Consider the following 16,420-nt stretch of genomic DNA (forward strand, 5'->3'; position numbering starts at 1 on the left):
CTTGGACCCTCTGGTGTACCCGCAATAAACTAGTCATTGAACACGTGATTCCGTGACGTGTGACTGATGTGATCTATAAAATGTGTGGCTTCTTACAGCTCTGGAGACCGCTTAGCAAGCGGCGCGACCGAGACGTCATCGACAACATCATTGTGGGTTTTCGTTCCTCGGCATCGGCTTTTACTCTAGCACCTCCACCACCGCCACCGCCCCCCGAGCCGGATTAGCTTTTCTTTTTTAGCTTTCTTTGGGGCTTGTCCTGCTGTGCCCCCAGCGTGACTCTATGACTTGATTGTACTTTGTACCGATGTGTTGGATGCTTGGTTCGTTGCTTTATAATATAAAGCGGGGGGAAACCCTTTTTCTTAAAGGGACGCCTTTTTTAAAGCTTATTACAAACTTATGCTTATCGTTTCAGATTTGAGAACCAACACCACCCTCGACCGCCCCACAATTGTAGTACACATCAAGGATGACCATGGAGACATTCACGAGCTCATCAAATCCATCACAAAGTGCAAAAGTGTGCACCTTGTTTATCAAGGCTAACATCATTGTTTTCATTCATTAAGAGGATAAAAGCATACAAGGGTAAGGTGAGAACATCTGAACCACATCGAAAAAGAGGAAAGAAGCTAAGATTACAGGGGAACACACCAAAGAAGAAAAAGGATTGAGCTTGGTGTCAACGGTCACAATGAACTCAACCAAAGTGGAGTAGGTTTTCAGCTTTCATCTTCATATAACCAAGCACAGCAAAAGTGCCTTGAGATTCGTCGTCTTGTTGTCACCTAATAACACCCCCAAAAAGAGGGGATAGGTGTTGTATGGGAACATGGTGATTCAAGATGGACCACAAGATCGCTAACCTTCCTGCCATGAAGTTATCACACCTTCCATGAATTGATCAAGCATTGAGACCAATCGCCCGCCTCGGCATAGTAGTATCAGAAACAAGAACACACAAGGAGGAGTACCACCACAACCAGCTGCCACAAACCTCAAATAGGCCAGATCAACCAAGGATCAACATATTCAAGACAAGGCCCCAAAGAAGGTAGCGACGTGTTAAAGGCGTCGTTATTTTCTGGTCCAAAAGTTGGCCAGAGGCTTTTGCCCAGAGCATACTAGGGGGAACTATGTGTGAAGGCTCCATGATGACTCCTCCATGAAGGAAAACGACATCGGTGCCAACATAGGCGACATAGGTATTTCACCCACGTGCTCACACAATTACCCGACCTAACCATGTCGGCCTCTGGGAGCCTCGACCAGCTGAGTCTGCGATCATGCATACCTACGGCGGCTCCATCGGGCCACACGCCCACCAGACCTAGCTCGCGGACTTCCTAAGTCAGTGTGTCCCGGCCTGGCAAGCTGCTCGGCCGAATATGCAGAATCCAGTCTATATCAAGACGTGCCAAACACGCCCTACTTCGAGCCAGCTGGGCAACGAGCATCACCAGGGGATATTGCTCCTCGCTGTTGACCAGAGATGAGGGGCAACCCCCATTATATGTTGAGTTTATAGCCCAAGACACCGCCGCCAACGAACCACACCCTAGGATGCAAGGACCACTGAGAGCTCTGCCACCATTCATCGTGGTACCATCATCGCTGCGACTAAGGCAGGCGGCAGAAAGAAGAGAGTGGATAGGAGGGTTCGGGTAGTGGTGGTGGGGGTCTCCCGGGTCGCCCTAGGTGAGGCGACACGGGACTTGGGGAAGAGGTCCATGGAGGAATTCCACCCCCGGTTCCCCGTAAGCTAAAACAGGTCATTTCCAGCTTGCGGAAATAGAATGCTTAAAAAAGCATGCACCTCGTGGCACGCCCCAAGTGCTTGGGCTCATTGCAAGTAGCCATGCCCCATCCTCATCTTAGATCCAAACCACCATATCTACATGGCCACCCGAACGAACTCGTTCCTCGCTTACCCCACAATGAGTGTGCTCCTGGTGACGCAGCTCACACGGTCATACTGTCGGACACCCTGCACGCGTCCCCAGGTCAGCGGCATGTGGTGTACATGTGTGGCCAGCGCCGTCCCCTCGTTCCGCGCAAGCTGCGCATAGTTTGAAGAGTGAGGTGAATGTGTGGGGGGTACGTTGAGACAGACACGACGACGAATGCAGTGAGCGCCCGCGGCTGGTCGGAGTGCGTGACCGTGGACCTCAGGCGTACATGGTGGTCGGCGGTGCTCTACTCACCGCCGGGAGAAGAGAGCAATGAGGCGGAGCACAATGTCTTTTTTTTCCTTTTTCTCAGGTTATAGGGTTACAACTTTTCCTTTCCAGATAAACCAAAAAAAACTTGCGTCTGGATGATAGATAGAGGCCGGTGATAAATAGTTTCACCAACCGCACCCTACACGTCTTGCAACTTATTTATATATGCAACCGTTAGCGTGAGTGGTTCTCTTCATGCTCCATGAGTTTCACCACCTAACAAAAATTTCTCCTACAACCTATAATAACAACAATGCACGCAAGAAAGAAGAAATACAAAAATGAGAGGCTAGCTTGGCTTGAGAATAGGAGACACCAGGAATGAAACATTTTGGATCAAATCTGAAAAACTTCCTCAAACAAGGGAGACTTCAATGCCACGCCATTCTTAGCTCTCCAGTTAAAAAGGTCAAAGTTCATTTCTGGGCACCAAATGTAGCTTGGCACGGGGAACCAGTGGAGATATATGCAGTGTAACTTGGGGTTTGTGTGCGTGCCTTGAGAAGTTGTGATGCCATCGTAGACTGGTGGCAATGGAACATCCCATTCGCCCCCAACTCGCACAGCACAAGGGCATCTCCTCTGTCATCTTGTTCACAATTTGATAGACATCTTTCTCGACACGATCAAGCCTTGCCGCACTTCTCCGGATGAGTACTTCTCAAACGCATAGTGTTGTATTTTGGGGTGTTGGTCCACTGCGAAAGTTTGTACAAAACATTTTTCGCGGCTGATTTTAAGAGATGTTTACTCGCAAAATGCTACGACTGCTTTATATATGGAGGGAAAGGGACACCAAGGGCGGAACACACACGGGCTAGAACCCCACACAAACACACACCACCACCACGGCTCCTCTCAATTTCTCGCGGGTCATAGTAGCAGTATTACGTACTAGCATATGTGCTAATGGCCGTAGATAATGGCTACTGCTTAATTAGAAATTGAGCCGGAAGTTAATACTCCCTCCATTTTTATATATAAAGTCACTGTCAAAATAACAATTTACAGATATACAAGGCCACTAATATTTGTAAATAAACAAAGCGCGGGTAATAGCCCATCCGCCCACTTTGACCATTGCCGGAACTACGAAGCCTACAAGATCTTTCGGTGAACGGTGTTAGTCTAATCTTCAAGATCGATCTGCCAATTTGCTAGGGCTCCCACCATCAAAAGTTGTCTTCTTGCTCCTGCAGTCCAGCTGTCGGGTGCTAAGAGACTACGAACATGCATGACTAACCTAGGCAACACGGGGGGCGATCTACCGTCGCCAGCCCAAAGGCCTCCTCCCACGTCCTCTCTCCCCTACCGCCGCCGGAGGCCACGCCCGTAGCCTGGCCGGTATGGCGGCGGCGGGGCTTTCCCCCTCGCGTGGTGGCTGTGTATTCCCCTGGCGGCGGCGGCGCACGGAACTGCAGGGCACCGGCGGCGTGGAGCGGCGGGTTCCCGGCGGCGAGTGTGACAGCGGCGTCATCGCAGGCGCGATACCGTAGCAGAGGAGCCCCTGTGGCGGCGGCCCAGATCGCGGATCTTGCCGCACCCAGATGGGCTTCGGCGGGCCGGCGGATCTGGTGAGCGTTTACAGGCGGGCATGGTGGGCCTGACGACGCCGGCCTAGGCACCATGGTGGTGCCATTACCGGTCAGGCGGCGGCGGCCTGGATTCTCTGTCCAGTCCCCGACAGTGATGGTGGCGGTTCATGTACAAGTCGCTTGATGGAGGTCCTCTGTTCAGATCTGGGTGAAAACCTGGTCAAGGTCCGCGATGACGGCGCTGTTATGCGGCGTTTCCTTCTTGAAGGCATCGCCAAGGAGAAGTCCAAGACAGCTATCTGCTACCTCCGGGGAAAACCCTAGATCAGTAGATCGGATGACGGCGGCGCGTTGGTGTCGTTTCCTCCTTGGGGGCGTCATTCTTGGAGGCGTACACAGGATCGAGGGGGACCGGTGGGCGGCTTTCTTGGTGGAGCGGTGCTTCATCCTACACATTGACGATGGCGGATCTCGGCGGCGTGTCACAGTGGAGACTCGACGCCCGATGTATGAGGATGGACTCGCGCAGGAGGACGACGCTATCTGGCGTCATGGTGGCGTCAATGGTAGAGAGACCTGGCACGGTAGATGCAACAGTACAGCTCTGAAGATGGATTGGTGGTAGGTGGCTCCGGCGGCCTCATACCCGACAGGCGTCCTGGTTGAGGTGTGCGCCGGATTGGTGGGTGCCCCACACCCGGCAGGCGTCCTAGTTGGACCTCACGTCTTAGATGTTAGGTTTGGCTGCGAGGTCTGTTTAATATTAGGCCCAGACTATCAGCATTTCTGCATCAACTGGATAGGAGTAGCGACAGATCTTGCCTAGACGGTGGCTTTAGTCTTACTGTTGTATGATTTTGTAAGGTCTTATGTGAATAATTAATAAAGTGGCTACATACATCGTCCAGATGTAGAGGCCGAGGGTCCTCCTCCATTTCTAAAAAAAATGCGTGACAACGTAGATCACATGCTGACACAGGTTTCTTCCGCTAACCCGTTGTAGTTGGCGCTCTGTTAATCTTCCCCTGAAGCCATGTCATAGAGTCCATCGAGTATTTGTGCATGATGTAGGGCTCCATTTCAAAGGTACGCAGACATACACTACCTCTACTGCTAGCTGGTATAGTGGTACATTTCCTATGTATTATGACCTAACGGCCTAATTAATCTAGCATGTAAGCTGATAGATTAATTTACTAATTAGGTTGTTCTTTGAAAAAGCAAATAAACATTGCTCCTAATTGAATTCTTAGTTGCATGATCAATTTGTTGACTCTGACATATCGTGTACCATCTATTTCCTATAAACACGCAAGCGTCCCAGCCCGATGGCACTACGATTCCTACCATCGCTCCAACGAGCGCTAACACACTATCTTCTCCCTCACCATGTCAATTCTTGGCTCCGCCCTTGAGAGACACCTTTTCTTTTACCCATACGATAAGTGCCACACGTCAGGTACGTGGTACTTTGGTTATGACCTTTTTCGATGGCAATTTCAATCACGTAAAGATGGTGAATTCCAAGGACACGCGGCAAGTTTTTATCAAAAATAAACTGAAGCACGAAAGTTTTCATGCTTGACAATGAAATTTGCCATCTTCGCGTCACTAAACTTGCCATAAAAACATTCAGAGCTGCCATGTGCTCGTGCTACACGCTAGATACTTATCAGGGTCCTTATGCTTGATCTATTTTAACAAGTGACCCCGCCGCGAGAGCTAGCACTGCACCTAGGCGTTTACATGTCTTGTGAGCAGAGTTTGAGAAGGGAGGTGAAAGTGTAGAGGAAGACACGGTGGTGGCGACCACCCCCTATTAGGTTACAGTGAACGGCCACAATCAGAGTTAGTCAAATGCAGCATGCCACTAGCGGGAGGAGATGAGAACGAGGTAAAGAAAATCATTCCACCCATCTGCAAGCTTTGCTTGTGCAAGCACAAATGTATGCATCATTAAACTTTTTGTTTTTATTTAAAGATAATTGAGGTTGGTTGTCGCATTTCACATGGTATGTGTGTTTGCAATGAACACTTCTAAGCAAACTTATTCGTTATTTTTTATTTTTAGGACTGCTAATATTCATCGTGGCCAATCTTAATAAAATTTGAAATATATCTGAAATCAAAAGTTAGAAAAGCTGATTGTACTTTTAAAACAGACACGTATTTACAAACAGGGGTAGCATTACACATTATTTAAGGTTAATATTGTTAACTCACAAAGTCATTCACCAGAAAATCAAAATGTCGAGAGGAATCAATAATATAAGAACCTAAAAGTAAATAGAATGCACGAGCAACAGCTTCGCCAGTAATTTCCCGGCATCAGTTCCCTCTGTTTTTGAACGATGAGAAGGAGAAGAACGATCGAGGTACTGCAACGACAAAGTAAAACAGAGCATAAGTGAACTGGTGAAGGAAACAAGCCGTGGCTATGGCGATTGTATGATGTGTGCCAAGTTTGTATCAGCGGAACCTCTTGGGGATTTTGCAGGCAGAGCCATCTCCTTCAGCTGAGACCTTGCAGGAGAAAGCGGCACGAAGCTCTGCAGGGACCGAACTGCATGCGCACGCCGCGTCTTGGTGATCAGAAAAATGGCGAACACGTCGGAGGTAGACAATATGCAGAGAGCGCCCAGGAATTACCGTGGGGAGAGACGACATAGCTGCTGTCAAGATCGTCGGAGGCAGCATCCGACCAGCACGCTCTCGGCTTGTTGATCGGATCACCTGACGCCGGTCCTTGGCTCGCGGTGCCGTCAGAAACTGGAGGCGCCCCGCGCTCGATGACAACGGCGGCGGCGGCTGAACCGTCAGCACCGTTGCCGTTGAAGCCGCTCTTCTTGCCAAAGGTGAGGAACCTCTTGAGCCCCGCCACGGCGTCCATCGGCGACTGCGCCATCCCGGCGACGGGGACGGCGTCGCTCCTCGAGGCGCAGCAGGTGCTCGGCAGGAACACTATGCTCTGGTGCTCGGCCTCCTCCACCTCATCCGCCTCCTCCCGTTTCATCCTCAGCACTGCCGCGTCGGCCTCCAGCAGCTCCTCGGTGGACAGAGCACCTCCGGAAGGCGGCGGGGTGGGGAGCGGGGAGCCGACGGCCGAGGCGTCGAGCTCCGATCCGTGGGAGAACGAAGACTGCACGTTCGAGTACAGCGACCCAGACCCGGAGCTCTCCTTGACGCTCGTGCCAGTCTCCTCAGCTGCTGCCATGGTCTCTGATGATGGGGATGATGCCATGGTCCCCGATGATGGTGACGATGCCATGGTGTCCTCAAAGACCTCAGCGGCCTCCTCGTCCCCAACCTGTTCGTGGTCTCTCTTGACGTACACGTAGCTTGGCTCCGTGTCGGAGTCGCCGGTGATCTCCGCGTCACCGAGCTTATCACCAGATCGTGCGACATCGCCGTCGCCATTGTCGCCCGCTTTGTTGCTAGAGTTCTTCGCTCCGGCGTCTGAGTGTTCGGAGGTTTGAACGTCGTTGCGGTCGCTGTTTCCTAGTCTGGTCAAGAAATCGACCTGTCCGCGGCCAACAGCCACCGACGGCGACGAGACGCGCGCGACGCCGTTGCCCGATCTCCTTATGCGGTGCGGCCCGGGAGAAACGGCGGCGGCCGTCTTGATCTCTGCGAGGACGACCTGCTCGTGGAACCGGCTCCGCGCCGCGGCGATGGCGGCATCGGCGTCGCTTCTCGACGCCGGAGCCGTGGCCTGCTTCACCTTCACGCCACCCGCGCCGCCGTCGTAGCTGGACCGCGGTGGCTGGAAGCGCGGCGGCCGCGGGCTCTCCCCCTTTACGGAGGATGAGGACGAGGAGGAGACGCTGCCACGCTCCTCCTTGCTGGTGTCCTTGAGCGAGCTCCTGGCCCGCGACAGCGTCTTGAGTGGCCTCGGCGTCCCGGGGGTGGACGGCGGTGGCATCCTGTTCTCCTTCCGGGGCGTGGTGGGTGGCTCCAGGTGGGACGCTCGCCGGCTGGAGGGTAGCCTCGGGCTGGCCGCCGCCGGTGACGGGGATGCCGTGGCGCTCCTGAGACGCGGGAGCTTCATGGCAGGGATGCATTTTGGCGTGGCAGGAGAGGCTGGCTTCTCGATGCTCCGGGGCTTTTGCTGCACGAAATGAGAGAATTAGACAAGAAAATACAATATGGCTTCTTAATCTGAAAGAGTGGTAGAAAACTAGTAGTACTACTTGAAGGTGTGTAAATTTTGTCTGAAGTCAAATGAAGCAAGATTCATAAAAAAAACTATGAACAATTACTCCCTCCGTTTCTAAATATAAGTCTTTGTAGAGATTTCACTATGGACCACATACGGATGTATATAGATGCATTTTAGAGTGTAGTTCATTCATTTTACTCCGTATGTGGTCCATAGTGAAATGTCTCCAAAGACTTATATTTAGGAACGGAGGAAGTACAAACTAAATAGACATAATACGAAAATATAATTTATTATGTATATAGTGGTACTAATTTGGTATTGTGGTTATTGGTAATTTTTGGTGCAAACTTGGTCCAAGTTTGCATCATTTGACTTCAGACAAATTTTATAGGCCTTATTTTCAAGTACGGAGGAAGTGCAAGTCATGAGCATCAGAACTAATTGGTGAAAATAACCTCCAATGAATTTAAAGGTTAAACCTAGTAGAAAACCTCCACATGCAATATTTCGCTTATGTGTTTGTAACATTCTCCCCTTGTTAAAATTGGCCGCAACATTGAGCTCTAACTCGAGCTGGAGCTCCATCATATTCCCACCAAGCATTGTGTTAGTAGGCATGGCCATGAGCACTCCTGGAGCAGGGGTTAGCTACGCCGCATCTTCTTCATGCCCTTCTTGGTTTCTTAATTTTTGATTATTCAAACAGAATTGCTAAATCTCAGTCGATAGTAACTTAAAGTCTCAGTCGATGTTAAATTCGTCAGATCTTACTTGAAGATCCATGTAAAAAAATCTTGTAAATTATTTTTTCTTTATTTTTATATGTTGTGTCACTTGACTGAGACTTCGTTAAGTCCTAGTCGACTGAGATCTGGTCAAAAGCAAAGGCATGGACACCTACACATGCAATATTTATATTTATAGGCCTCTCAAGTTTTCGATTACCGAAAATCAAAACTTTCCCAGAGAGGTACGGTACGACAAGCAAAGGCAAGGACACCTACTCTACCCAACCACATAATTCAAAAGCTACCTGATGAGAATTGGCTAGAACTATCAAATTCCCATGAAATTCTACAAAGTGCAGCCAGTTAAGATAACCATATCAAAACACACCTTGCATGTTTCGATAACATTTTTGGCGCCGGTGCTTGTCAAATTACTATCACTTACTTACTTGCCAGATTATTACTCACTTAATTGCCAGATCGTTGAAAGTCGGTATACGCACTAAAATACTTGCTTCGTGTTACTTAGGGGTGGGCATAAAAACCGAAGATCAAACCGGTTCCAAAACAAAAACACCGATTTTTTGCTTTTTATGCACTCACAGGAGAATTGGGTATTTAAGTGTGCTAACCAAGCTTATATCTGATGGTTTGATTTTACCACTTGTTAACCGAAAATAAACCGAGTTTACGTTAAGTCAAAAGCGCACGAAAGAACAGCCCGAACGAGCTTGTCCCGCGCCCAACCTCGCTATGATGAAATAGTTCTGCTCCAGGGTGTCCAGCGTGAGTGCAACTCCTGTGGGTCGACCTGACCACCTACACCTACACGCAAGGCCCAAAGTGCATAGTGATGGTCGTTGTAGTGAGTCTGTATGTACATATGGGGTTTATTATTTAGTTCCACCTCGCCTCGTTATGTAGAATAGGCAGGAAGCTTGGGGGGTGTGTCTGGTGCACCCGGACTATTTGTGCTACCAGTGCACCGGTCGCCCGTTGCACATTCAAAAATGTTCGAAGAAATTCAAAAAAAAAAGCGCGTTGACACAACATCAATGTACGTTGTCACAAAAATTTAAATCAATATTCGAAACATTGCCTGAGAGACAAAAAATAACAAATTTGACACTGAATAGTACATAACGCAAGTTAGGCTTTAGTTTTGGCCCATTAGCATATTGACGTCAAATTTGTCATTTTTCTATCTTGAGCATTATTTTGAATTTTGATCCAAATGTTTGTGACAACATACATTGATACTGTGTCGATAAACTAATTTTTGTTCAAACTTTTTTGAACATTTTTTAATGTGCAACGGGGACTGGTGCACCGGTAGCACCAATTCCCTTGGTGCACCAGATACGTTCCCAGGAAGCTTGGATATATTCGGTATAGTCGTTGTAAACTGAACACCGAACTGGATTAGTGGTTAACTGAATTTTTGGTTTCTTAATTTTTGTTGTTAACCAAAATTTTAAAAGAATACTCGCTCCCTACTCCCTAGCTATGCATAACATCGTTCTCCCGTTAATTAACAATCATTTTGGCAACTCTTTATTGTTAAGATAGCAACTGTGATGATATATACTCTTGCAACTTTGTGGCGACAAAAAACCATCAAAACATGCCAAGATGGGGTCTTGTTTTGAATTCCTCATCGAGATGAACCCACGGGTAAAGCCAGATCGGATCAAATGTTTGTGCAATAGAATATTTAAAATGTTTGAAAAAACAATTAATGGGCTGATCTTTGCAAATGAAATGTAAGATTCGTACATGTATGCTTGTGCGTTCTTTATATAGATGGCCAAAATCCCATTGGGACGCCTCTTGGCTCATATAGATTTCGCGAATCAAGAAATATATCCCTGTTGTTGGTTAAGTGAGGCGTACACCTTCTCCAAGATTCACTTTAAATTTGGCCAGTAAGTAATTAGTTGAAGAACATATATCGTGCTCGTGATGCAAAACCCGTGCCCGTGCCCGTGGCTTGGTGACAAGCGTACAGCAACCTCGGACCAGAAAGGCCAATGGATACCAAGACATGCGTGCCACGTCTCTCACCCGAACGGTCGGAGGACTGCACTGACACGATAGCTCAACTAAGCCTATCTTAATTAAGGAATCACAAGAAAGGCACAAAAAGGGTGTCCCACGAACACAAGGATCGGCAAGACAAACACATCACCAAACAAACAAGGAACGAACGTGAAACTTGCGGCGTCCGCCGGAATGTCGTCGATGCCTAGCAAAAGGATCGAAGAACACTGGCTACTTTTTTGTCCCAGAGATTGCGTGATGAGCTTAGAATTCTATGGTTTCGGAGGCAAAAGCAATGGGTTTTTGAACGTTTCTTATTCGGGCGCCGGCGGAAAGAGCGGAGCGACATGGACGGCGCGAGGAAAAATGGAGCTGGAGCATCGGTTTTTAATCCTTTGTGGACGGAAAAGGGTGGTCAGTTTTTTTAACTTTCGGGAACACGAACCGGCAAAAGAGAGAACAAGATCAATACAAGCGTTGGGTTACATGATTCGTTACGTACCTCTCTGGCGGGGCTGGCGGCGGCGACGAGCCCGCCATGGCCGTTGTCGGGGCGGTGGCGGTCGCCGTCGAGGCGCGCCCAGAGGGCCTTGACCTCGGCCTCTTTGCGCTCCATTCGCGCGAGCCAGCCCTGGCGCAGCTTCTCGTCCCGCCGCCGCACGTAGGCCTCGTACCTCCTCCCCCTCCCCACCTCCTCCTCATCCTCATTCTCCTCCGCTCCATCGCCGTCGCCGCCGTCGTCGGGGTGACGGCGGCGGTCGGACACGGCCGCGACGGCGGCTGCGGCGGCGTCCCTCCGCTCGGCGAGGCGGCGCTTGTAGCCTTCGAACTGCCGCTCCAGCTCGGCGGCCTGCGCCCACAGCGGGTCCGCGGCGCGCGGCAGCATCGTGGTCGTCGCCATGGGCGCGTCGTTTGCGCTTGCTCGCTTCGATGCGAGGCGCGCGCGCGACTACTACGTATGGTGTGCGACGTGTGGAGGAGCTCTTGCCTCTGGCTGGGGTTTTGACCTGGACGGGGTCGTGTCGTGGCCGCACGGCCGGCCGGCGCGGCAAGGCAACGCAAGATATGTGGCGGCGGGCCGGCGGGCTTTTGCTGCTCGACATTTGGCGCCTTTTCTTCCACTCGGGCCTGCGGGTTCTGGAGATCATGGTCCGGGCGGGCTGGGATGTCAGTGGGCTGATGACGGAACCCATCGTGTAACATGCTCGACGGGGAAGCCCATATTTGAAATGGGGGCGAAATGCACAAGCCGCTGCCTGTTCGGCCGGCCTAGTTCAGCGATGCGTGTAGCGCTCGCTATCGCCTTGACGGCTTTTCTTTCTTTCGGCTTTTCTTTTGCGCATATTTTCCTTTCAGCTGGTTTCTCTCAGAAAAAAAATCATCTGCAGTAGAAAGATTCAAAAAATATTTAATAAATTGTGAAAATGCCTAAAATATATTAAAATAACTATCAAATTTAAAATTTTACCGTAAAGTTTTTATGTTTGGGGAGCTCTGGATCGGGATAACCCCTTGGCCGGCGGCGCTCCGGACGCCGTTCCCCTTCTTTAAGGCGACTTTGAGGTCCATCTCCCCTCCTCCTACTTCCCCTGCACCCGGGTGAAAACCCACAACCTCGACTTGGGCGGCGCCGGTACCTTCTTAAAGACGCCGTTTTGGGTGGGGAAGTGTGGGGGTGGCTGCTTTCTTGGGGCGCTCCTGGTGGCGGTTGTCTCTTCTTCAAGTGGAGACACTTCACCGCGGAAGTCCGGTTCTCTCCTACGGTCGCCGTGCTCTCCTCCTTGCGGTCCTGTTTGTCCGGCGGATCGACGCCCACGAGCCTGGCCAAGAGGGGATAGTGGTCCCCTCTTTGGCAACTTGGACGCACGGGTGTGAGCTGGTGGCATTGGCGAGTTCTGGTTCCTCCCGGTGGCTTCGTTGCTCTCTCCTTGTCGTGTCTTCTTGGGATGTTTATGCTCTATAGCTAGTCTCTTCGGCGAGCTTCATTGTTTGGGCGGTAGCTTGTGTCCTCTTGGTCTTCAAGTTGTAGTCTTTTTCATTTCTGTCCGTAGCGTCTTAGCTTACCTTCAACTCCTTGTATCGGCCGTCGTGGGGTTGCATCCCCGGTTCTTTTCTTTCTTTGGTTGTATGGTTTGGTTCCGATGTAATCCTGACCGGTTGCTGGCTTTATTATTTCAAAGTCGGGCTAGGCTCGAGCCCCATATCGGGCTCGGCTTCATTCTTTCCTCTAAAAAAAGTTTCTATCTTTGGGCTTTTACGAAATGTTCAGTGTAAGGTTAAAAAATATTCATAAAACTGTAAAGATGGCTAACAATATATTAAAAACTCTCAAATTTGAAATTTACCCTAAATTTTAAATGTTCTTGCTTTTAGAAAGTGTTTAGTGTATTTTAAAAGATACTCATAAAAACTTTAAAATATACGAAAAATTCAAAAATGTTTTTCATTTAGAAAATCAAGTTTAGATATGAATGCATCTAGCGGGCGGTCGTTAGGCCAACTCCAACGCGCAACCCCAAATGGGAATGCAGTATTTCAAAATTTTTACCTACGATCACGCAAGATCTATCTAGGAGATGCATAGCAACGAGCGGGGAGAGTGTGTCCACGTACCCTCGTAGACCGAAAGCGGAAGCGTTTAGTAACGCGGTTGATGTAGTCGAACGTCTTCACGATCCAACCGATCCAAGTACCGAACGTACTGCACCTCCGTGTTCAGCACACGTTCAGCTCGATGACGTCCCTCGATCTCTTGATCCAGTTGAGGACGAGGGAGAGTTTCGTCAGCACGACGGCGTGGCGACGGTGATGATGAAGTTACCGGCGCAGGGCTTCTCCTAAGCACTACGACGATATGACCGAGGTGTTGAACTGTGGAGGGGGGCACCGCACACGGCTAAGAGATTGTCTGTTGTGCCTTTGGGGTGCCGCCTGCCCCCGTATATAAAGGAGGGGAGGAGGAGGCCAACCAACAAGGGGCGCGCCAGGGAGAGGGGAGTCCTACTAGGACTCCAGTCCTAGTAGGATTCAGCCCCACCCTTTTTTCCTTCTACTGGAGGGGGAAACGGGGAAGGAGAGGGAGTAGGAGAAGGAAAGGGCAGTGGCGCCCCCTTCCCAAGTCCAATTCGGCCTCCTCCCTTGTGGGGGGCGCACTAGCCCCTTGTGGGCTGGTTAGCCTCCCTCTTATGGCCCATAAGGCCCATATCTTTCCCCGGGGGTTCCGGTAACCCCTCTGGTACTCCGGTATGTACCTGATACACTCCAGAACCCTTCCGGTGTCCGAATACTACCTTCCAATATAGCAATCTTTACCACTCGACCATTTCGAGACTCCTCGTCATGTCCGCGATCTCATCCGGGACTCCGAACAAACTTCAGTTCATCAAAACACATAACTCATAATACAAATCGTCATCGAATGTTAAGCGTGCGGACCCTACGGGTTCGAGAACTATGTAGACATTACCGAGACACATCTCCGATCAATAACCAATAGCGGAACCTGGATGCTCATATTGGCTATTACATATTCTACGAAGATCTTTATCGGGCAAACCGGATAACAATATACATCATTCCCTTTGTCATCGATATGTTACTTGCCCGAGATTCGATCGTCGGTATCATCATACCTAGTTCAATCTCGTTACCGGCAAGTCTCTTTACTCGTTCTGTAATACATCATCCCGCAACTAACTCATTAGTCACATTGCTTGCAAGGCTTATAGTGATGTGCATTACTGAGAGGGCCCAGAGATACCTCTCCGATACACGGAGTGACAAATCCTAATCTCGATCTATGCCAACCCAACAAACACCTTCGGAGACACCTGTAGAGTATCTTTATAATCACCCAGTTATGTTGTGATGTTTGATAGAACACAAAGTGTTCCTCCGGTATTCGAGAGTTGCATAATCTCATAGTCAGAGGAATATGTATAAGTCATGAAGAAAGCAATAGCAATAAACTTAACGATCATTATGCTAAGCTAGCGGATGGGTCTTGTCCATCACATCATTCTCTAATGATGTGATCCTGTTCATCAAATGACAACACATGTCTATGGTTAGGAAACTTAACCATCTTTGATTAACGAGCTAGTCAAGTAGAGGCATACTAGGGACACTCTGTTGTGTCTATGTATTCACACATGTACTAAGTTTCCCGTTAATACAATTCTAGCATGAATAATAAACATTCATCATGATATAAGGAAATATAAATAACAACTTTATTATTGCCTCTAGGGCATATTTCCTTCAGTCTCCCACTTGCACTAGAGTTAATAATCTAGTTCACATCGTCATGTGATTTAACATTAATGGTTCACATCTTTATGTGATTAGTTCACATGTCCATGTGAGTAATAACCAAAAGGTTTACTAGAGTCAATAATCTAGTTCACATCGCTATGTGATTAACACCCAAAGAGTGACCATGTTTTGCTTTGTCAGAGAAGTTTAGTCAATGGGTCTGCCACATTCAGAGCCGTATGTATTTTGCAAATTTTCTATGTCTACAATGCTCTGCACGGAGCTACTCTAGCTAATCGCCCCCACTTTCAATATGTATCCAGATTGAGACTTAGAGTCATCCGGATCAGTGTCAAAGCTTGCATCGACGTAACCCTTTATGACGAACTCTTTATCAACTCCATAACCGAGAAACATTTCCTTAGTCCTCTTAGGTAACTAAGGATAATTTTGACCGCTATCCAGTGATCCACTCCTGGACCACTATTGTACCCTCTTGCCAAACATGGTGAGGTACACAATAGGTCTGGTACACAGCGTAGCATACTTTATAGAACCTATGACTGAGGCATATGGAATGACTTTCATTCTCTTTCAATTTTCTGCCGTGGTCGGGTTTTGAGTCTTACTCAACTTCACACCTTGCAACACAGGCAAGAACTCCATCTATGACTGTTCCATTTCGAACTACCTCAAAATCTTGTCAAGGTATGTTCTCATTGAAAAATCTTATCAAGCGTCTTGATCTATCTCTATAGATCTTGATGCTCAATATGTAAGTAGCTTTACCGAGGTCTTTCTTTGAAAAACTCCTTTCAAACACTCCTTTATGCTTTCCAGAAACTTCTACATCATTTTCGATCAACAATATTTCATTCACATATACTTATCAGAAAGGCTGTAGTGCTCCCACTTACTTTCTTCTAAATGTAGGCTTCACCTAAAGTCTGTATAAAACCATATGCTTTGATCACCTTATCAAAACGTATATTCCAACTCCAAGATGCTTGCTCCAGTCCATAGATGGATCGCTGGAGTTTGCACACTTTTGTTAGCACCTTTCGGATTGACAAAACCTTCTGGTTGTATCATATACAACTCTTCTTTAAGAAATCCATTAAGGAATGCAGTTTTGAGATCCATTTGCCAAATTTCATAAAATGCGGCAATTGCTAACATGATTCGGACAGACTTAAGCATCGCTACGGGTGAGAAAGTCTCATCGTAGTCAACTCCTTGAACTTGTCGAAAACCTTTTGTGACAATTTGAGCTCTGTAGATAGTAACACTACTATCTGCGTTTGTCTTCCTCTTTGAAGATCCATTTATTCTCAATGGCTTTCCGATCATCGGGCAAGTCCACCAAAGTCCACACTTTGTTCTCATACATGGATTCTATCTCAGATTTCATGGCCTCAAGCCATCTGTCGGAATCTGGGATCATCATCACTTCCTCATAGTTCATAGGTTCATCAT

The 16,420-nt window shown here is 48.5% G+C and overlaps 1 protein-coding gene across 1 annotated transcript; it reads right to left on the reverse strand.

The window, feature by feature from the left end:
* Positions 1-5,812: 5,812 nt before the first annotated feature.
* Positions 5,813-11,668, reverse strand: LOC109752755 (uncharacterized). Its single transcript, XM_020311648.3, has 4 exons — positions 11,193-11,668; positions 6,410-7,868; positions 6,240-6,323; positions 5,813-6,138 (listed from the first exon to the last, which is right to left on the reverse strand). Exons 1-4 carry the CDS (start codon positions 11,589-11,591, stop codon positions 6,089-6,091), a joined length of 1,992 nt encoding a protein of 663 aa, XP_020167237.1. The 5' UTR covers positions 11,592-11,668; the 3' UTR covers positions 5,813-6,088.
* Positions 11,669-16,420: the final 4,752 nt, after the last annotated feature.

The sequence above is a fragment of the Aegilops tauschii genome, chromosome 7 (assembly GCF_002575655.3).
Source record: "Aegilops tauschii subsp. strangulata cultivar AL8/78 chromosome 7, Aet v6.0, whole genome shotgun sequence".
In the NCBI taxonomy this organism is placed as follows: Eukaryota; Viridiplantae; Streptophyta; class Magnoliopsida; order Poales; family Poaceae; genus Aegilops; species Aegilops tauschii.

Excerpts from the sequence above, each read along its gene's own strand:
- LOC109752755 (XM_020311648.3), bottom strand. The coding sequence starts at position 11,591 with ATGGCGACGACCACGATGCTGCCGCGCGCCGCGGACCCGCTGTGGGCG. Across the intron at positions 6,324-6,409 it reads CTATGTCGTCTCTCCCCACG|TTCGGTCCCTGCAGAGCTTC; the intron begins GTAATTCCTGGG and ends GTGCGCATGCAG. Across the intron at positions 6,139-6,239 it reads GCCTGCAAAATCCCCAAGAG|TACCTCGATCGTTCTTCTCC; the intron begins GTTCCGCTGATA and ends TTGTCGTTGCAG.